Source organism: Petromyzon marinus, chromosome 1 (assembly GCF_048934315.1).
Source record: "Petromyzon marinus isolate PM22_M1 ecotype Great Lakes invasive population chromosome 1, UKy_Petmar_22M1.pri1.0, whole genome shotgun sequence".
Lineage (NCBI taxonomy): Eukaryota > Metazoa > Chordata > Hyperoartia > Petromyzontiformes > Petromyzontidae > Petromyzon > Petromyzon marinus.
The window spans coordinates 7,157,520-7,180,509 of NC_133667.1; the positions used below are offsets into that span (position 1 = coordinate 7,157,520).

Below are 22,990 nucleotides of genomic sequence, written 5' to 3' on the forward strand. Positions count from 1 at the left end.
CTAAACGTGACAGCCCTGTAATTCCATATTTTATGCCAGTAGAGCTATAACATTCATAACGTCAATAACGATGTACATAAACGTCACTATGTATTCAGAATTTTGTAAAACTGCCTGTCCTTTCATAAAAAGGTTTTTGGGTTATATCGCGTAAGAATAAATGTGTCGAAACCCTCCACCACCCGACCACGGTCAATCAGTAAGGGATTTGTCACGTAAACGAAATGCCAAACAGTTACCACTTGAGCCCACTGGTGTGTTGAAGAGTGAATCCACAACATTTACAATCTGAGTACGACGTTTCGCTGGTAATTTCATCCAGCATCATCGGGCGATTTGCCAGAATAGTGAAGCCATCCATCTGCTTCCGGTCTTAAATGGACGACGTCATCGCTGAACCCAATCAGTGATGACGTACGTTTCGCTGGTAATTACATCCATTGTCTCGTCGTTGCTGTCGTCTCGTTGCCTTCGTCGCTGCCGTCTTCACTCGATATTGCGCTGCTAGATAGCCTGTTAGCTGTCTCGGTCAGCACCGCCGATGTTAGACAGCGTGTGATGTGTATAAGCTAGCGACTGTAGAGTGTGCAGGTGAGATCGTGTGTGTTCAATAAAGAAGTTGCCTCTACAAGCCTCGTCTCTGACTCACTGACACTACACACATATACAAATAATTATTTCTGCTAACAAGCTTTATTGTTCCGTATACACTGTATAAAAAGCAAATCATCCTTGGTGATGCATAACTGTAAACCAGATATTTGAAGGACTACATAGATATCTGAAACTTGTAAATCCACAAGTCTGAGAGATGGCTAGGAGATGGTAGTGTAGAATTTGAGAACCTGACTCATCTGTGCAAATGTTTGAGCGTTTTACATGTGCATGCATGGCACTGCAATTTTCTTCCACATGCACAAAACTCTTTAAAAACGAAATTCCAATCCTTCCATTGCCGGACCCTCGTGACAGTCTTAATAGTGAGGATTTCCTGGATAAATTACTAGACAGGCAGTCTGCAACATGAAGGGCTCATCAGCATATTACACCAGACTCTAAACTAAGAAGAAATTGCCATTCCGGAAAGTTATCAGCAAGTGAACTTAACAAAAACATTTTTATAACCTCACTGGAGTAGCATAGCACTATGGTTATGTATAGACAAACATAGGTATGCTGTAATACAGGAGTATAGTTATACATTCACACCACTTACATGGTGTAGTGCATGATGGAGCTGCAGTCGTATGGCGTTACTAAATCATGTGGAGTTGATTTTATCTTCACAACGTCACCCTTCCACTCTGTAAATGACAAGAAAGTAATAGTCAAGTTCAGCCCTTAATTACTCCACCCTCCCCACACCAGCCAGGAACAGGATGGATTCAGATATTACTCTTCTGTAGCCAGTAATCTAACTTTGCAGTCAAGTAGCCACTGCCACTTCACTCAACAGAATGCAGTTCTGTAAAGTATTTTAAGATATATATTTTTGTAATGTCAATCTCTTACAAGCAATTACAGTAATAGAATAAATTCTGATTTTGTTTTCAATGTTTGTAGTCGATAAGTTCACATTACTACTATAAAAGCCTAGAAATGTGTGTAACGCGCGTGACATCACTCCACATGCCGTCAAGAATAATAAAATAATCATAAGCGAGTAGATTTTTACACTCGCGCGGAAGAAGGTCGAGCGGAAAAATATTTTTTTCGAAAAGTCACTTCAAATATGACGTTTCTTTACAGAACGTCAAAATATATATACGCAGCACAGTACTAAATCCGTGCGTGACGTCACTACAAAAGAGACCGCCCCCCTCATTAATAATCATGAGTGGGTGGATTTTTACATTCCCGCAGGTCGATCGGAAATTAAAAAAAAATGCAAATTCGCTTTAAATTTGACGTTTCTTTATTGAAATGTGATCAAATCAATATTTCTACGCAGCAACAAAGTGTGTTTAGTGTCTTTATTTCTTCAGCACTTGAATCAAAAGGTAAGTGTAATTTTTGCTTCTAAATTATGATAAAAGTAGTCTATAGCCCGTCCAAGGACGGGTGTATTGCAGTTAATCTGAAATATTCAATCGAAAAAAATGACTCGATCATGATTATTAATGAGGGGGTGGGGCCGGGGTCCACATAGAGTGACGCCATCATACCATGATTATTGATGAAGGGGGGAGCTTCATGTGGAGTGACGTCAACTGCTCATGATTATTAATGAGGGGGTGTGTCCCGCGCGTGACACCACTCCACATGCCGCACCCCCCCGTCATTAAGGTCGAGCGGAAATAAAAAAAACATTTCGCAAATTCGCTTTAAGTTTCACGTTTCTTTATTGAAAGTGAATCTAATAAATAATTCTACGCAGTAACAAAGTGGATTTGGGGTCTTTATTTATTTCTTCAGCACTTGAGACAAAAGATAATCTAATTTATGCTTCTACATTTTGGTTAAATAGACGTTTCTCGGTGATTTTCCAGATATTGTATTGCAATCCAATTTATTTTAACCCCAGCGACCGAAAGCAGAAGGGAATAAAGTATCAGAGCAATGAATTTGAACAAATTGAAGGTCAGTTATATACAGTGCTACAGTGAAATGCAGTGAAGTGTTTTATGAAACTTTTGTGCAAGATTCACTGCCGTTAAATGTACACAAGATACAATTATACTCTGCTCATTTTTTTCGTACATATTACAGCTTCCGTCCTAGGACGGGCAAAGAAGCTAGTTACATAATAAGTGTGTGATGTTTCCATTACCTACGAAACACCTCGAACTGTATTCTGTAGTTTTAAAGTTTATTTAATAATCCTTTATAATGAAATGTTTACAATTATATTTTCCGCAGCACACACTTGTATTAATATATGGTGTAAAACTGTAACTATGTCCTCCACAGCAAGGATTTGCAAGAGATGCTAGCATTACTCACTGCCATCGCACAAACACGTGATGGTGAGATAGCAGAAACTAAAATACAAATGATCTCAACAATCCTTATAAGTAAAGCTTTTCAATTAAAAGTAATACACATTTTTATACAGGATCTCGATCTCAAACTTCTGTAAAAATATAACTTGGAATTGGAAGACGCAAACTTTAAGTATAATTTTATAATTAATGTAATAAAAATGTGTCGAAATTGAGGTATACCAACACGTATTTTGCATTTGACTCTGGCTTATAATATCCAGTGCCAGGCATTAAGTTAAGGCCATCCACATAAATAAAACACATGATAGTACGTGCAACCAAAAATATACAGGACATTGAACGATTGTTTGTACATCGTGAAGTTGTGGACAGGAAGCTAGAAAATAATGTAAGCGTATCTGCTTATTTAAGTGTCCTTTTTCCCTATAACTGATTTAATATATTCACTTTCTTTCCATCCATAACTATTAATGCATCAGCTCTGTCTATCGGTCTGTCTGCATGCATGTGAATAGAGAGGGGGGTCACGATATCCCAAAAAAATATAATCTAGTAGGAATTAAATTGTGTTGTAAAGTTGCATTTCATAGACTTCACACTTAGCCTATAAAAAAACAAACAAATGTATCAAAGGGTTGGCCAAAAATCGGCAAAATAGACCCAGCATTAATTAAAGATGCCTGTTGGTCCATTCCAATGATATCACACGCCATGCGAGTGCATAGCATGTATGGTTATCTCGCAACTTCATGACAAGCGTACCTTTTGGGAAAAGTACTCGAGAGAAAACCGAGCAAGCTGATCGTTGAATTATCCAAAGTTGACAATCTTTATGACATCACACGTCATACGTTCGCTTCCCATCCTGATGACGTATTTACGTGTAATGTAAAAAATGTGTATTAATGTATGTATGTTGAATTTATTTTGCACCGTACATAGCGAACTATGCTAATCAGAGGTATGGGAGAAGGACAATGTATTAACTTTGTATTTAAACGCAGCTGAAGCCTAATGCCCCCAGCAGCAGGACTGCCTCATCTAGTTTCTCTGCCTTGGTCACCAGGACTACACAGGCAAGGGTATCAAAGTGAGATCGGGGAGGGACGAGTCACTCATCATCAGCCATAATATATCCACTACCGGATGAATACCAACATGCATTTGTTTTTTTAGTTGTTTGATCCATGTGTTTCAGTTTCTCTCAATGCAATTCAAAAACGCAATTCTCCACGCCTCTTGGACACTTCAAATGCTTTGTTACAATTTGTAACGCTTTCCAACAAGGGCTCTACCTAGTACAAATAGTACCACTTCTGTGAGTGAAGCCAATTATCCATAATGAATATATCAAAGTCATTGTTTCACTGATATCACCAGCATCAGAATAGATCTGATTGGGTCATACACAGTAGTAGCAATTTCAACTGTAAATTGTAGATTTCTTTGTCTGAGAACCCCCTATTTATGGGAAGATAAATAAGCAGACTGTCTTCATATATCCATCTAAAAATAAAAATACATATTTATTATACAATCCACTATCTGCACGACCTTCTCTGAGTGAATACATTTATTTTAGCAGCATTGTTTTCAGCAGCATTGTTGCAGGACTAGAACACTCTGGACTGGTATCACTTGCACTCCCAAAAGGCCGTGAAAATTGAGGGCCATCGGAGGGCACTTAATGAGGGGGAACGTGTGAGGCAGAGGATTTGAGTTGATTGGAGTGAAGACAAGAGAGAATTCAAGAGAAGTCCGGGAACCCCGCTCTCCACACCTCGTCCTCTCCAGCGGTGATGGCTGATCCCCCGCTGGAGGCACGGCCGAGGATGGAGGAGTGAGGGTAGACATGCCAGCAGTAGAAAGGCTAGCAGAATCCTAAGTGTGAGTGTGGTAAGGCTAGCAGTAGAGAAGCTAGCAGAAAGTATAGTAAGAGACTAGCAGTAGAGAAACTAGCAGAGAGTATAGTAAGAGGCTAGCAGTAGAGAAGCTAGCAGAGTGTATAGCAAGAGGCTAGCAGTGGAGAAGCTAGCAGAGTGTACGGTGAGAGCCTAGCAGTGAAGCTAGCAGAGTGTACTGTGACAGACTAGTAGCAGAGAGGCTAGCGGAGCAAGAGAGCGAGTGGAGCGTAGCAGATGAGGAGTACAAGCGGCAGTTTTGCGACATAGATACGTGGTGTTGAACGCGAGGAGTTCTGCACGAATAAAGTGACATTGGAGAAAAATAAGTTGTCTGCGTGAAACAACAACAACAACCGCCATTCGCCACTAAGTGGCGGTGACGTCACCACGGCGCTTGTGCCAGGCTATGTGCACCCTGAGGCCACGTGAAGTGTCGAACGCCCGCTGGCAGGAGGTCACGGGGCAGACCCAGGTGCCACGGGTCGACTGACTGAGATGACTGGCTGATGCACCACCTGTGCCCCCTACTGTGCCAACCTGCTGTGCTTTAGCCACCCGGCGCTCCGCTCGTTGTTGTGAGCGTCGCTCCTCCGCCCTCCGTTGTTGTTGGAGGGCGACTACCTCCAACTGCCCAGTAGCATCCTTCACGAGCCTCCTCCACAGAGGTCGATCTTGACACCGCTGGTACCAGTCATCGGCAAGTCCACTCAGCTCCACGTCCTCCTGTACCACATCACTCCATCTCTTCTCTAGCCCGTGCCGCGCCCGCTTAGCCCCCTCAATCTGGCCGAACAAAAGCTGTTTCGGCATGCGTTGGCTGGGCATGCGGGCTACATGACCCAGCCATCGCAGCCTTGCCCGCCGGAGGAGCTCACCGATGGGACCTTGCCCAGATCTTTCAAGGATTTGTGAGCTCCTCACACAATCCAGTCTGGTTAAACCCAGGATGGATCGTAGGCAGGCCAGCCTAAATGTTTTTAACCGGCGAAGATGTTCCATTAGGGGGTCCACGTTTCGCAAGCGTAGAGAAGGGAGGGAATGACCGTGACCGAGAAGACCTGAAGCTTAGTGCGGAGCGACAGACCAGGTAGCTTCCACATAGCGTTACGCAACCGATGAAAAGATATTGCCGCTCGACTGATTCGGAGTGAGACCTCTGCTGTTAAACTGGAGCCAGTCATAAGCACACTACCCAGGTATGGGAAACTCTCCACTCTCTCCACAACTGCCCCATCACCGATTGGGAGTTGTGGGGGTGGAATGTCCGATGGTACAAAATACCCAGGCAGGTGCTTAGTTTTGGTGGGGCTGATGGTAAGGCCCCACCTCTTAGTGGCACGCTCCAGTCTCAGCAGCAGCGTCTGCAACCCCTCCTCTGACTGAGCAGCTATTACCAAATCATCAGCATACATAACATGGTTGACCAATAGGGAGCCATCCCTTGACCGCACCCGGGCATCGATCAGCCTCCCATTATATCTGTACCATATGGAGATTCCCCCGGTACAGCTATTGAAGGCTTCACGAACTACGTGGTCAAAATAGATGTTAAATAATGTGGGAGCCAGAGGACATCCCTGTCGCACCCCAAGGTGTACAGGGAATGGCTCTGACTCCCGGCCACGTAGTTTTACCTGGGCCCGCTCACCGTCATGAAGGTCCTTAATGATCGTGAGCAGAGGGTCAGGTACTCCAAAAGCACGAAGAACGACCCAGAGCCCAGGCCTACTGATGGTATCATAGGCCTTGGCCAGGTCAATAAAGCAGAGATGTAGGTCTTGTTGGAATTCCCTACACCTCTGCTGTAGCAGACGGACAGAAAAAGTGGCATCTGTGCAGGACCGCCCTTTCCTGAAACTGCATTGGGGCTCCGCAAGCCTCTCCTCAGCGTGCCTGGCAAGGCCATGCTGAATAATCCTTGCCAGGACCTTTCCCGGCACACTGAGGAGTGAGATGCCGCTGTAGTTGTTACAGTCTGTGCGGTCCCCCTTCTTAAAGAGGGGGACCACCAGGGCATCCTTCCAATCCTGCAGAACCCGTCCAGCGGCCCAGACCGCTGTTATGATGTCATATAGGGCAGTCTGTGCACAAACGCCACCCTCCCTCAGCATTTCGCTTGGGAGATCATCTCTGCCCGCTGCCTTTCCTGGTCTCAGACTCCGGATCGCCTTCAGTACTTCCTCAACAGATGGAACCTCAGCCAGCCACTCACAGGGGGTGACTTCTTCCAATATTTGAGGCACCGCAGCCTCAGCAGGGTCATCCTCACTTTGTGCCACGATGTTTTCCTGGCTGAGGGATTTTCCCTCCCCCAGGACCTCACAGAAATGCTCAGCAAATCTGCAAACCTGTTCCTGGGGGTCGGAGATTGGATCACCGTTTTTTCCCCTAATGATGGTAATAGGTGTGGCGCTGCAGGTTACTTTTTTGATGGAGTTAAATAGAGATTTGTGATTACGGGCCACTGAGGCAGACTCCATCTCCTCAGCAACCCGCGACCACCACCCATCCTTGCAGCGCCTCACAGCTCTCCGAACCTCCGAGCGAAGGCTGCGGTAAGCCTCCTCATTCTCTGATGTGGGATTCTGTAGCCGATGACAGTGGGCCTGTCGCTTTTTCTCAACCATCCTGAACACCTCCTCTGTCAGCCAGGGTCTCTGGGGAGGTCTAGACCGCGTACCCAAAGCAGCCATTGCAGCTGCATGAGTCACAGTCCTAAACCTCGCCCATTTACCCTCGACATCAGGAGGAGTCGGGGACGATGCCAATCCCAGCCGCAAGCGATGATGAAATTCTCGCTTGCAACTTTCATCAGATAACTGAGACCAGGCCACTTTAGGTCGGAATGGGGTCCTGGGTGTACACCCACCACCGGAGTGGAAGAATGGCAGGCGCATCTTACAGATGACTAGTCGATGGTCAGAGGGCAGATCAGCTCCACGGCAGGTCCTGGTGTCAAGGACATAGGCTCGCATCTGCTGGTCCGTCACTATGTAGTCCAGCAGATGTTCTTGCTTCGACCCTGCATGCATCCATGATGTTGTGTGGATGCGCCGATGCCGGAACAGCGTGTTGGTAATTACAAGCCCATGGGCTGCGTGAAATAACACCACTACACATGCATACCCTCAGTGCACGCATCTTCCTTTGAACGCCAAACATGTAAAAATATTCATAATAAAGGTTTTTGGTATAGATCGCGTTATTTATAAATGTGTCGTAACCCTCCACCACCCGACATGGCCAAACAGTAAAAAATGTGTCACGATTACAAAGGACAAATAGTTCACTACTTCAGCCCACCGGTGTGTTGAAGAGTGAATCAACATAGTTTAAAATTTGAGTACGACGTTTCGCTGGTAATTACATCCAGCATCATCGGGCAATTCACCAGAATGGTAAAGCCCTCACTTGCTCCCGGTCTTAAATAGAGCAGCAGGGTGACGTCATCATTTAACTCATTCCGGTGCAGTGATTTGAGGCAGAGGGGGGGGGGGTATTGTAATTATATAATCGATTGGTAATCAGTCAATGGTTATGATGAGTAATGAGTTGTATATTAGTAATTAGTTGTAGTGTGTGTTATTATGATTATATGCTACATTAGTAATCCGTTAATTAGTATGTGTTTCCCCTATAAGGAATTGTAATATGTATTATTTAATAATATGCTTCCAAGCCACACTAAGCCTGTAGCTGTCAGACTGATTGAAGTTATTTCTATTTCTCTCAATTTCAATGGATCCTCTAATTAGTCTTTGCCAGTAATACTTAGTTTTACACGACACTTCAACGTTATCAAAATCAATTGAGTGTCCTTGTTGACAAGCATATTCTGCCACTGCCAACAGTTGTGTTTGAGATAATTTAATATATCTTTGGTGTTCTTTTAGTCTTATGCTGATGTTACATCCCGTCTGTCCAATTTAGCATCTGCCACATAAACAATTAATCCGATATACACCTTCTGTTGATAATTTAGGCAATTCGTCTTTAGTGCAAGATACTAGGTTTTGAATTTTGTGTACTGTACCAAATCTTACTGTAATGTATTTCTTTTGCAAAACACGGGCTAATTTGTCAGTTACTCCTGAGATATATGGAATTTTAATTGTTTTAACAATCTGATCGCTTTCTGCAGTGTTGCTTTGCGATTGTGATTTGGCATTCAGTGCTCTGTTAATTTGAGTATTATTGTAGCCATTCTGTCATAATGCCAATTTTAAAAAATGAGATTGAGGGAACTGGGCCCAGTGGGAAATAAAACAGCATTACTAAGACAATCATCAATTAATGGCCTAGATTGACATCTTGTTTTAAATTGTGCTCTATAATATCATGTGCTTTCATCTGGAAAATGTATGTAAAATTTTAATTTAGTTTTTCAAATAATATATTGTTTCATTTTCACCCCATTTATTTAAATAATGCTGTTACACGTGACTCCAGTTATACAGCAAGAAATAAAAATGTCCTCGAGTGGAGACAACTTCCTTCTCCAACACGTGCAGGGCAGCTAGTCCACACTTTACAGCTGGAGATAATGTTCAACAGCCTCTTGCTCTCCTCCTCATTCACACAGCGGGCTGATACAGGCCCCATCAGTGTTTCCTAAGCTGCACAGACTCCGTTGTCACAGTAGAAGAGCAGTTCAGCTGGACCTGCCGACACGTTGGGAGGTTGTAGGTGGGCATCTTCATGGACTAAGGATGAGGTCCTTATCACGCACATCCACGTGTCTCTATTTCTCGGCCAAAGCAGTGCAGACGTCCTGCATCCTTAGTTCTCTGGGCTGTGGTTTTACCCAAACTGTAAGTTGGGACTTCAGACACACGGGCAGAGACATGAAGATGAGGGATAGCTCCAGTGCTGCATTTCCCTTGTCCAGCATCTTGGTAACTGCAGCTTGGCAGCACATTTTTGGTGGGGAGATGCAGCATAAAACTTATGAAACTAGTAAAACTTCACCCCCATTACTGTACCTTTATGTAAAACTCACCATCTTTCACGTTCTCTGACACCACCCAGACGTGGTCGTCACGGTCGCTGCGGCAGTGCTCGTGGTGGAAGCCGAGCGCGTGCATCAACTCGTGCAGAACGACGCCCTTGGTCACCTTGCCAGGCTCCAGGGAGAGCGCCTGGTCCCCGCCCTGACGGCCCAGGAACGACCAGTTCCTACTGGGAAACCTATATATGATTGGATAATCAGGATTTAAAATGAACAAGTGCAACTATTAATTATTTTTTAAAAATAGTAATATTCGTATGCATCATCAGCCATTGTTTATCCATTGTTGGATTAAGGTCTCCTGAAGAAATCACCATCTCTTGTGGTCTTGCAATGCAGCAAACGATCTAGCTCCGGAATACGAGCTGATCTCATTACTCAAACTGTACTTGAGATGTCCTCTTTGGCATGTTGCCTCCTTTGTCTGCCATTGGTTTCGACCACCAAGAATTATCCGTTATAGTTACAGTGAGGGAAAAAAGTATTTGATCCCCTGCTGATTTTGTACGTTTGCCCACTGACAAAGAAATTATCAGTCTATCATTTTAATGGTAGGTTTATTTGAACAGTGAGAGGCAGAATAACAAAAAAATACAGAAAAACGCATGTCAAAAATGTCACATTCTGGCATGCTGCGGTTAGTTCCTCTGATCACAACTCTTTGATCACTTGTAATAACAAACTCATTTTGAGATGGGAATTCACTGACTGATACTTTGTCCAAGATGAAGGTAAAGAGCTCCTGCTTGTTTTCTGGATTACGTAGCACATCTTGCCACTACCCAGGGATTTTTTTCTGACTGGCAATCTTTCTCCTTATGCCTTTGCGTCTCTTTTCTCTTGTAGATTATTTGATTATGCTTGTGAGTTAGGTGTCCCAAACGACATCCACTCTTTTGGCACTTCCCAGCTGGTTCATGATGTAGGGAATAAAGACGTCATTGGCATAGTCTCCTAAGGTTGTGATACTGCTTGCGGAGAGGTGCAAGACAGCAGCACCATATAGAACTTTCATGTCACATGTGTTTTGAGGCGCTGTCTGAGATGTTTGTTCAAGACAAGCTAACAGATCAGGAGTAACATTTAGAACTGTGATGTCGATGGAGCTTGTCGTCTCTGTCTCAGTAGTTTGTTCCAGACATGCTACCAGGTCAGTATCATCATCTGGAACTTGCATTGGAGCCTCTGTCTGAGTTGTTTCCACCAGACACGTTCGTAGGTCAGACTTCTTTCCCAGACACAGACTGCTTCTCTCAGAGAGAAAAAAGTACCCATGTCTGTTTCCCTGAGCTGTGCCACAACATAGAGATGGGAGAAAAGGTTCACATCAGTCTTCAAAGTTGTGATCTTGTCAACTTGTTTGGTTGTGAGTGTGGGCTCAGGACATTTGAAGAGTCGTAGGGAGTTCTTATTGATTGGGTCATGAATAGACCGAGTGCAGTCAATGAGCACTTACTTGTGGTAGTCATCGACTGCACTCAGTCTATTCTTGCTAAGTGTTCCTACATTGCGGGTAATATTATTCACAGATTCATCAGAACATCGCAAGTATCCAAAGTTAGCAGCTCTGCAGTGTCATTCAGGAAAGGATCGCCCATTTCACTGCCGGTCTCTGCCAGACTCAGGGGATGCTGTCTGAAGTTATTTTTAGTAGACAAGCCCTCCTCATGGTGGGGGTGCTTTTCATTTTTTCTAAAAAGTATTCCTCAAACTCATTCAGCATTCCTCCTTGCTCAGGTCTTACAAGCATCCACTTTCGGAAGGCTGATGGGTTTTCCCTAATTCCTACTGCACCCCCAGAGCCTTTCACTATGTCATTATTCTGCTCATGGGCCTGATCGATAGGTGTGGCTGAGAATTGTTACTGGATGGAATGAGGTAGGATTTCCACGTCTCCAATGTGAATAGGGATCCAACGAGCATACTTCTGGTGATCCAGTGCAAAGAACCAAAGAACCAGGGCTTTCAATTATTTCACATACATTTGGAAGTTTGCTTCACGGTGAGCTCTGATAAAGATCAGACCCAGAAGCACTAGGCTGAGAATTATATCTCAAGACTGGAATGTTGTGCTCTTGCTGCTCATGTCGTCTCCAAACCTCTTTTACTTCATCAGTGTGGGGCTGCTACGTGCAAGAAAAGGCATCCTGCTGGAGCTTGGCCAAGGCCAAAGTACTAATTTGGTGTGCTTGCCTTTTTCTGGTGAGATGGGAGCTGCGATGAAATTAATCTGTTGTGCCTGAGGAGGCAATGCCTGCCTGTGTTAGTGCAGTGGTCCAACCGGAGTCCTCCAGGTAGTCTCCAACTGTATTCCACATGGCCATTTCAATGTGGAGACCACCAAACATTACGACATACTTGTTCTCTCCATGTGTCTGAGGCAAATTCCATTGAATGTACTTTGCTAGGGCATACAGCGGAGCATCCATGGCCATTACAGGAATTTGGCCAGGGTTACCGAATTATATGGCTTGGTGCTGAACATCCATGCCATGCTTGCTCATGGTGGCTGTTGCTGCATTTTCATAGAAGTGGCAAGAATTGTGTGAGAGCTGCTTTCTTATCTTCTAAGTTGGAGTCATTTTGCAGAGATGAATGGTAGGCTAACCATACTACATTGTCGCCTTTTTCCAATTTTTTTTTCTTGATAAGGTCGAGTGCCCTCGCCAACCAAAGTTTTTCCTGCGTCTTTGCTACCAATGTCTACACCAATTGTCTCTTGCATTGACAAGCTCCTGCACTGCTACTGTGGTTTCCTTGAGAGCAACAGCTGGCACTGTAGTAAAACTATCAGGCAATGAATGGCACTTCTTTGTGTCTGCAGAAGTAAGTCTAATTGCCTCTCGGCAATATCCCATGTTTGACTTAATTGGAGACTGAAAGAGGCTAATGCCTTTGCAATGGAATGAAACTTTAGCCGTAGTGCCTCCACTTACCTCACTTGACGCTTAGACCCCATGATCAAAATAAAAAACACGAATAAGGCAAAAATAGCACGAAAGGCAACGACACTTGAAGAGTTGAAGCTTCAGCATCTGGATCGCGGTACACGGACCACAATCCACGACTGTGCTGTGCAAGTACAGTAACCCCCCCCCCCCCATGGTGCGATGTTGCCAAATCGTGAATAGTCTAAGGCAGGGGTGGGGAACCTTTTTTCTGCCAAGGGCCATTTGGATATTTATAACATCATTCGTGGGCCATACAAAATTATCAACTTAAAAATTTGCCTGTTATATTTGGTCAAACATTTAATTAACTCACCCCTAATGTTATGGCTGGAACTGCTTCTCTTTAGTGAGGCATGTGATGTTAGCTGGTATTGATGATGTTGCTACTCGCAACTGCTTTTCCAGGTTTGCACCTAGATTTATTGAATTTCGAGTCCCGTCTGCGGTTGCCTTGGCAGGGCCAGACCAAATGATTTTGCGGGCCTTATACGGCCCGCAGGACGGATGTTTCCCACCCCTGCCGTAGTGCTTTAAGGGTTGGGATCCAGGTTGTCCAAGGCACCAAAAGAGAAGAGACCATGACATAGCTGAGAATGGCACACTTGTATATATAGGCCTTTTTCCAAAATTGATATTAATAATAAAATTTAACGATACTTTTTTAAATAGCAACCGAAATAAATAAATAAACCCCCGCTACCTCATCTCAGCTACCAGCAGCTGGAGGTCGTAAAAAAGGCCATTAAAAAAATTCCGTGGTCCTCCCCTCACACAGGGCGCCAGGAGATGAACCATAAAAGCTAATAAACCAAGTCAAAAGGAGACGGGGGGGGGAAACACTCAAAGGGAATTCCAGGCTTCAGGGACCCCCCCCCCCTTCCGTCAGCCCGCAAACAGTGTGACGTCACACACACGAGAGATTTAAACAATTTTCCTCTTCTTTGCTATTAAAACAACGGTTAAAGTTCAGAACTCAACTACAAGGATAAGCTAACATTATCAATCCTCACACTCACTCCAACTAAAAACCAGGCCACAATCTACATCAGTGAATCATTACCCATTTATTAATTCGATACTAAATGTTATTTTCACCTTTCATAATTTTCTACACGACCTGACCGAAGCATCAAGAATAGGTCTGGCAGTCAGAGTTATACCTAAGTCAAAACGAATTATCTAACCTCAGGGCATCAGGAATAAAATAAAATAACTTATAACTCAAACATAATAACATGTGGACCCACGGATACAGGCGAGGAGCAAAAGTTAATACAATGTTAAATCACAAATCTTGGGGAACATAAACAATAATAATGATGCAGTGTTAAATCAAGGGTTGTCCAGAATAGATGAGGCAAACGGGTCAAGCTTATGAGCATCCAGGATAAACTGTCTTCCAGAGAGACCCCGGCCACCTTTGTCTTCCCGCAGCGCGGGAGAGCAGGAATTAAAAGCAAAGCGAAGGAATCACTCTTTATCGCGAGGGCCATCTGTGCTACGGAGGCGCTGGACTTAATGATACACACACGGACTACACCCTCCCCCCCCCCCACAACGCAGAGTGAGCATCTGTTTTTTTCCTCTCGCAAGAGACGCGCAGAGGGGGGAGATTTTTCCGGATAAAACAGCAGCACGACACACACAACAGAGCTCTCGACAGTTCAACAAGGATAGCTCGGCGAGCGCCAGAAGAGGGCGGTGAGCGGCAGGCTCCAAGGGGCCCCGCGATCAACCGAGGATGGCGAGGCTGGCAGAGTAACGATGTGCCACCGAGTGTGAGTTCAGAGCTGAAAGACGAAGTATCGCTCAAAGACTTTTATTCTACATCAAGTGCCAGCTGCCAGCACCAAGCGTTGTGCCGACTTGGCTCATCCCTGAGCAAAAGAGCCTGACCAGCCGCCCGTGAGCAAAAGAGTCAGCGAACCAGCAAAGAGCGCGTTCGAGCATCTCCACAGAGAGAGCGCGTGCGGCGCAGCTACTACAGCAGTGTAAGGAGCCTGCTGCTGTCAGCGAACCAGCGGTGAGCGCGTTCGAGCACCTCCACAGAGAAAGCACGTACAGCGCAGTCCTCCAGCAGCGGAAAGAGCCTGTATCTGCCAGCACGAGCAGCCAAGCCAACGCCCCGAGCAAGAGAACGAAGCAGTTCGTATCACCCTCCCCCAAACTCACACCCTCACGACGCATCACCCGGCGTCTGCTTCACGAAGACACACAACATGCATATCGGGACAATCAAGAAGAGTTGACATTCCATGGTGGTGCATTAAATATCAACTGATCGTGAAGAACATTGCTGCCCATTGAGTTACGTGGATAAGGTCATTTAGAAGCAACTCAGTCGTTCGTCTTCAGTCGTTCGTTTTTTTTGTTTTCTTTTTAATGGCATAATCTTGCCGATGAATCTATTAACGTATACTTCTGCTTTTGGGGTATAATAATTGCTTTGATTGCTTTTCGCATGAATATTGTGGGATGAATTTTTAAGGACTTTTATTCGTATTTTCCATATGCTCGTGGTACTCAGAGGAAGTAATCAATTGTTCCGTTACCCAATTAACAACGTGATTATTGAGGGTTGAAGAGATGGATCAATGAAATGAACATCGCCTGTAATACTGTGTTGACAATTTCAAGTATAAGAATTTGCATATTAGAGTGTTAAGGTTTTTGTTTAGAATAGCGTGTATGCATGTTTTAAAGATTCTCCCGATCACCAATTGAGCTCGCGTTACGCGGTGGAATTAATCATATGTGCAGTTGCCAAAGTGAAATAACGCAATCATTGATGGTTACTGTGTTGGTACTGTGTTGATAATTTCAAGCCTGAGAGTTCGCATATTATAAAGTTAAGGTTTCGTTTAGAATAAAATTGCTTAACACAGAAGTGTCTCGGTGTTTCCTTCCTGAGTTCATGCATAATAATCTTATTTATAAGAACTGTATTCTGCGTTGAGATTCGAATTTGGAGACCTGACATAAACACACTAATACATAATCAGTAAATGTTAAAGCGAGAATAATTGTACTATACCGAGCGTTAATACGAACCTAGGAAACGAAGCCGAGTTACTCTGGCATGCTTGCATCACACTGGCATAACTTCATATTATTAATTGCATGATCCCGATTGATAATCCGACCCTCATCAGCGAGGCGGGGCCTAATTATCATAACGGCTTGTATTAGCATAATCACACCCACTAACAAAATTTAATACGATAAGCTCTCGAATTAGCATAATTTATGCGCATAATTACATCAATTAACATAATTTCGGATAATTACGCGTTTTCCCAAAATGCATTTAATTTTTATTATTTTCATCAAAATTCTCACAACCGATATATACAACAACACAACACCGTCTTTCTCAGTGTAATGATAGTGTGGAGTGACTTTGGGACAGTGGAGCTCCCCAAAACCATGGTTAATAATGGAAGGGTTACCGGGACCATGGTTACTAATGAGGCGGGAGCCAATGGTGAGGAAGGATGTGCTAATGAGAGTTAATAAGCATTCATGAGATGGGAGCCAATGGTAGAGAAGGACGAGTTAATAAGCATTCATGAGATGGGAGCCAATAGCAGAGGACGAGTTGATGAAGATTAATTAGACGGGAACCAATTGGATTGAGGCATAGGATGTGGTCGAGCCAGGCGAGGATAAATAGCAGCGTGAAGCAAGGTTTCGGACTGCTGCTTGGTGTGGGGAACTGCGTCGTCGTGATCTGGGTCCGGGCCGTCTCCATCGTCCGTGAGTTGTCTTACAAGAAGAAGTTATGTCAGAATAGTGTCGTGTGAAACACCCATGTGTACATAGTCACTCGCAATTACACGATGAGTTATTGGTTGATATGTACGTGTTAATAAACATACAAAAGACAAGACAGCGTCTCTGAGAACTACATCAGTATACAGACTACAGTTGCCAACTGATTCTCAAGCGGCAAGATTTGAAGACAATGGTCTGGGAGTACAATGTCAGGTATTTCAATCATTTTTTCGAGACAAATCATATTTAGCTATTTTTTGCTTACATATGTGGCCATGACCATTGTGTGGTAATATTTGCAACACTCTATTAATGTTGTTTCCTTTCATCAGCTTCATGTTAATGCAGTGGTTCTTAACCTTGTTGGAGGTACCGAACCCCACCAGTTTCATATGCGCATTCACCGAACCCCTCTTTAGTGAAAAATAAAATGTGATTTTTTTCAAATTCAAGACATAGATATGTTTTTTACTGGTACACAAAATGAGCCGTGCATGAACATTACCTTGTTCAAAGAATAAAACCAACACAATGCATAAACTCACAACAAATTACATACCTGGAAATCAATGTGACTTCTGCTGTTGCCTTTGAGAGATCAGTTCAGATATGCGTGGCTTCACCTTGGCAAGTGCCACTCTCATGTCATTTTCACAGCAAAGTCTGTTCCTTTTCTTCGTTTTTATGTCCAGCATCCTCGAAAAGGATTGCTCACAAAGATATGTTGTAACAAATGGTATAAAAAAATCCAGGGCTTTCTTAGCAATAACTGGATACTTGTTCATTTGTCGACACCAAAACGTTGAGAGCGTTGTTGTTCTGAAGAGTTGCCGTTGAACCTGGCTCTGCTGAATTTCAATGATTTCGTCGAGGAATTCATCATTGACATCTGCTGTTTCAACAGCAAACGTGAACGGCTGTCTCACCCATGCTGGATATGATTCTCTTGTAGGGAAATATCCGTCGAGAGACTTTGCAAGCTCATCTAAGTGCGTGGCAATTGTTTGCTTCAGTTCCGTGGATACAGAAATATCTCCGATTCCAGACACATCTTCGATCTTACTTGCACAGTCGTCCAGAAGCGGGAAGTTTGCGAAGTTATTGTTCTCTGTTCGTCGTTTCCATAACGGTAGCTTTTTTTGACAAGCCTTCAGGTGTTCTTCCGCTTCCATGATATTGACTCCACCACCCTGCATCTGCTGATTGAGATGATTGAGAGCTGCGAATATATCAGCCATGTACGCTAAAATGAGAATGAACTCAGGATTTTTGGAGCAATCTGCATGGCAGTGTTGGTGCTCTTGCAAAAACAGGGCTAATTCCACACGCATGGCAAAAACACGATTCAGCACCTGTCCCCGGGATAACCACCGAATATTAGAATGGAGCAGAAGTACCTCAAATTCAGAGCCCATTTCTTTACACAGCTCACTGAAGATGCAGTGCCTCAGAGCACTTTTTCGCACATAGTTCACACATTCCACCACAGTTTTTAATACTTCTGTCATTTTTGGAGGTAAGGTTTTTGTTGCCAACGCATGCCTGTGCAGAATACAATGCGTCACAATGATGTGTGGTGCATCGGCCTTTACTAGCGTACCAAAACCAGACTTTCTTCCCAGCATGACTGGAGCTCCGTCCGTACAAACTGCAGAAACCATATCCCATGAAAGATTGTTGTCTCTGAAGAAGTCATCCACAAGCTTCTTCACATCGGCTGCCTTCGTTGTTGTAAGAGGCTTACAAAATAAAAACTCTTCTTTTATCATGTCGTCTTTCACATAGCGTACAAAAACAGCAAGCTGGCTTAGATCAGAAACGTCTGTGGTTTCGTCGAGTTGAAGGCTGAATTTTGCCGGGCTTGAAATCAGATCCGCGACTACTTGAGCCAAGATGTCTTTACTCATGTCTTCTATTCTGTGACTGACGGTGTCATTTGAAAGGGGAATTTGGGATAATTTACCTTCGGCCGCTGTTCCGAGTATCAGATTCGCCATCTTTAATGCAGCTGGTTTCACAAGTGTTTCACCAATGGTGTGTGGCTTGCCCTGCTTTGCGATCAGGTAAGCAACTTCGTACGATGCTGTCAGGATCGGTTTGTTAACAGGTACAAATCCAAGAGCAGGCAGAGTGGCCCTTTCATCGAATCTGGCTCTCTTCACCCTGAATTCAGCAAGTGTTGTGTTCTTGTATTCCCCGTCTCCATGCAGCTTCAAGAAGTGTTCCTTTAGTTTTGCCGGTGCAAGACTAGAGTTGCTCAACTTGGCGTTGCAAATCATGCAGATAGGACGCTCACTCCCATCACGTTCCGTGATACATGAGAATCCATGTTGTACATATTCGTCCGACCACTTTCTTCTTTTGCCCGACATAGTTAGTATGGATAAAATATTAAAGAAATCACACGACGTACGACAACAACAGTCACACGTTGACTACTGAGTACGCACTAAATTCCCCGCAGCGCTGATTGGCCAAGCAGTGTAGCATGATCATCTGCAGCCAGTGATGGCCAAGCGGGCCGTGTGTGTCATCACAAATTTACACAATAATTCAAGTGTGTCCGGACCTCCGTGGCGGGGGCTCTGCCGAACCCCTGAGATCGACTCACCGAACCCCTGGGGTTCGATCGAACCCAGGTTAAGAACCACTGTGTTAATGTTATAACCAAGACACGTATTTATTTGCTATTTTCACAGGGCGGAATGAACAAAAATCACATTTTGGCTCCTAAAAACTGTTACAATGACTTGTTTTTGTGGATCCTAGCAAAAACTAAAAGTATTTCCTACGAAGATATTCTAAAACAAATTTATACTTTTATCCATTCTGTCCCCATTTCATCAAAATCCAGCCCTAAGCTGCCTGACTATTTGGATAAAAAAGCATTTTATGTAGCTGCCATAAAGTTTTGGAACCACCGAGTTTCGTCTGTTGACATTTCCATTCTGTCATCTCTATCATTTAAACTGATTATATAAAAATTTAAGTGAATGCAATTTTACAATTGCTACAATTAAGTTTGTTTTTTTAAATCTGTAAATGTGAATGTTTTATGTTTTCTCCGGCCGAGTCGCCCTTGAAAAATTGCTTCTTAGTTCAATGGGCTTTACTGAGGAAATAAACTTATGATTGTCTTTTTCAATGCACGTATGTTTATGTCATCAGTTGTAGACTAATATATAGAGCTTATTTGCATGCGTGCACTACTTCTTTTTTGAAACCTCTTCCTGTAATATATTTGCACTGTTTATTTATTTACGTGTTTCCTTATGACCTTGTTTGTTAGTTGTGTAATATTCCTTAAAGACCCTGTATTTGGTCTCTACAAATTAACATATTTGTCTTTTTTTTCCTGCTTTGGTCATGAAGCAAGAATTTGCCATAGTGAGTGAGCACAGCAGCAACTAGCTAGAAAGGATCGTTCGTGTAATACATCAAAATAAATTCAAGAGTTACATATGCAACGTCTTCCTCTTGATCTGAAAATGTATTTGGATTCTGACATCTCATTTTTTGGCTGCAGAATTGTATTAAAGCAGGTTTGTTTTTTGTTGCAGAGGTTCATGGTTCAAATTAATCAGCTGCCTTGATTATTCTTGTGGGTGTAATAAACAATAATATGCACCACCTACTTCACAGTGGATGTTAAAGATCAGCACACAATGTTCGAAAGAGTAGACCATTGTGTGCTGTCAGGGTCCAAATCTGTCAAATGCAAATCACTAAATTGAGATTACATAAGGCAATAATGAGCCTGCCAACTACTGGCAGACTAATGCCCCAGGTCACTCTTGCAAATGAGACTATCCTGATCTCTTGAGTTCTCATCTGATTAAATAAAACGCAAGTATCATGGTTCTATATTTATTCATATGGGCTACCATTGTGATTGGATATCATCCTTTTTGCTACTTTCATGCTTCCAATGCTTGCTTTTGACATCTATTTTTTATAGTGTTCTCTATCTTTTGTCATTTACTAATCATTTTGCGTATTATGGTACATTCAATCTTTTATTTAGCATCTCCGTCTTTTCTCGTATTCATCTTTATTAAAATGTATTGCCCTTTGTGATTTATGATTATTTGTTCTCTGCTAATTATATATTTCTACCCACTTTCAATGCATTATCCATTCCTGGGCGAGTTACTGTTATGTTTAAAGTGTTTTTAAACAAGGAAGTTAACTTGAAAAATATAGGTCAGGAGGGAGTTTATTTTAGATGAAGCAATCAATTACAATGTCTAGAGGAGCAAAACAATGAATATATGAACATATATGTAAATGTCACCTGCAGAAAAATTGAAAGAATGAAAGAGAACAAGACAGACCCCACAAGACAATACTAATGAGATAGTGCACTAGACCCGAAGTCTTTAGTTTGATTCCCTGACACAAGTAAAATCAGTGGTGATTAATATCTGAACACATCTTGGATGCCTCATTCCACTGACCTGTTCTGACCACACAGCCACCTCGCTCGTGGAGCTCGAGGTTGCTACTCTGCGATCTCCCATTAACATGCAAATCTCTCAAATTAACATGCTAATCTCACATTAACATGCTAATCTCTCACATTAACATAGTCACCTCAGGGCGCTGGCTGTGGAGGCCGCTCAACGATCTTACATTAACATGCTAATTTTTACTTGGCAGCCCTTTGGTGGAAAACCCACCACGGTCGCAGTCGCTGCCTACTACTTACGTTAAAAATGGCTGCTGACATATGGGCTACGCCCATTTCAAACCTTTATAAACAGTTTACCTTTAGAAGCTAACCCCCTCTTCATGATGATGAACGCTTGTGTTGCGATTGAAACGTCGTAGTTTCTGTTATGTTTTGTTATTTTCTTTGAACCTATCTATGTGACTTTACCGAAAGACCAAAATAATATGTTCTGACCAGTTTGGTGTATTATGGTAAAATAACCACCAAGACCGATATAAGAATTAATCTATCAAGGCATTATATTTTTTGTATCGGATGTATGTTAGCTTTAGGCAAATAAAATAAAACAGCAACAAGGCTAAACGTGATGATATAAATGATACAGTACAAACAAGCATCCCAAATGATAACAATTTTATCAAACCACGTGGGGTGAGGGTGGGGAGGAATGACACTTCACTTCCCAACTCAAAATGTCCACGTTTCTTGTAAATCATACTCATAACATTTTAGAACTAAACGTATACATTCAAATTCAACCTAATTACATTAATCAGTCATTTATGTTAAGTGTTAAATACTTTTTTACGTGTAGATAATTGGTGGTCTTCATTTGAATTTGTCCTCCCTTCTTTTAAATATAAATTCTAATAATGCACAGCCCTGTGTCGAACCACTACTGGAGGCCCCCCCACTTAGTGCCTGTCACGGGGATTGTTTGACTATATATCACCATGTTTCTCAGTGCGAATTGATGAAGGAAAGGGACGAGGACCAGTTCAGATATTACTGATGTTAGCCGTTGCCAGGAATCGAACTCAGATGATCAGATTCTTAGCATAATGCACGAACCACTTCTCTATCGCTTCTCGCGGTGTAAATCGACTAGTCCCAATTTCATGTGTATGTCCGATGTACAAGTGCCCATTCTTGTGTTTAAATATGCATCTTTACCATTGTAGTGCTGGCAGTGGGTGTCAGATGAAAGCTGTAAGTGAAAAAATAAATCCTCACCCTTCCAAGGCCTGGATATGAATGAAGTCCTCTTCATTTCCATGAGGACAAAACCTGATGCATGTTTTCTTCTCAAACTCCTGTTTCGCGCTATTGATAGCTTCTACATCATAATCATCTGTTTAAAAGTAGAATGGCATTAATATTGTGCATATGTACGTTATCGTTATGACAAAATTTAAGTCAGCATTCTATATAATCAATAACGTAGCATACTTAGTTAAGTTATTGATTTACTGTATTTTAAGCAATATGTAAAATTAAATAGGGACTTAAACCAGCGCGAATATACACAAGAATAGTTTATAAAATTAAGAGTTCTGCTAAGCTTCCAGGAGTTGTCAGGAAGAAAAAAAATCAGAGAAGACTAAGTCAAAATATCATGCATAATTACTCATAAAGCTGTGTGACTTTGAAACATCACATCTTGGTTGATATTCTCTTTTAAAAATTAGCCATAATACATGCAAATAAAGCTGATAGCATAGCTTGAATTACTAAGCCACCCAATTTCCTACAAATGTATATTCATAAATATACAAACAAATAGTCTTACATCTATATTACCAAAAATAAATGTAGCGTAATGCCATTTTAGAAAAGGAAAAAAAAACTTAGAAACTTTAAATATCCAAAGATTAGGTGAAAATTAGCACATGGCTTTGCTTGTCTGGCATGGCTTGAAAATTCAAACAACCATTGCTGTACCTTTTAAAATTTGA

The 22,990-nt window shown here is 42.7% G+C and overlaps 1 protein-coding gene across 5 annotated transcripts in view; it reads right to left on the reverse strand.

Moving 5' to 3' along the window:
• LOC116940453 (uncharacterized) overlaps positions 1–22,990 on the reverse strand; it is a 393,679-nt gene that overhangs the window by 243,414 nt on the left and 127,275 nt on the right. For all 5 annotated transcript variants that reach the window (XM_076056201.1, XM_076056147.1, XM_076055989.1 and 2 more), the window contains exons 19-21: positions 22,269–22,386; positions 9,849–10,036; positions 1,217–1,304 (exon numbers count right to left, since the gene is read on the reverse strand). In XM_076056201.1, coding sequence (XP_075912316.1) covers positions 1,217–1,304; positions 9,849–10,036; positions 22,269–22,386 — 394 coding nt within the window. The remainder of the gene's footprint in view (positions 1–1,216; positions 1,305–9,848; positions 10,037–22,268; positions 22,387–22,990) is intronic.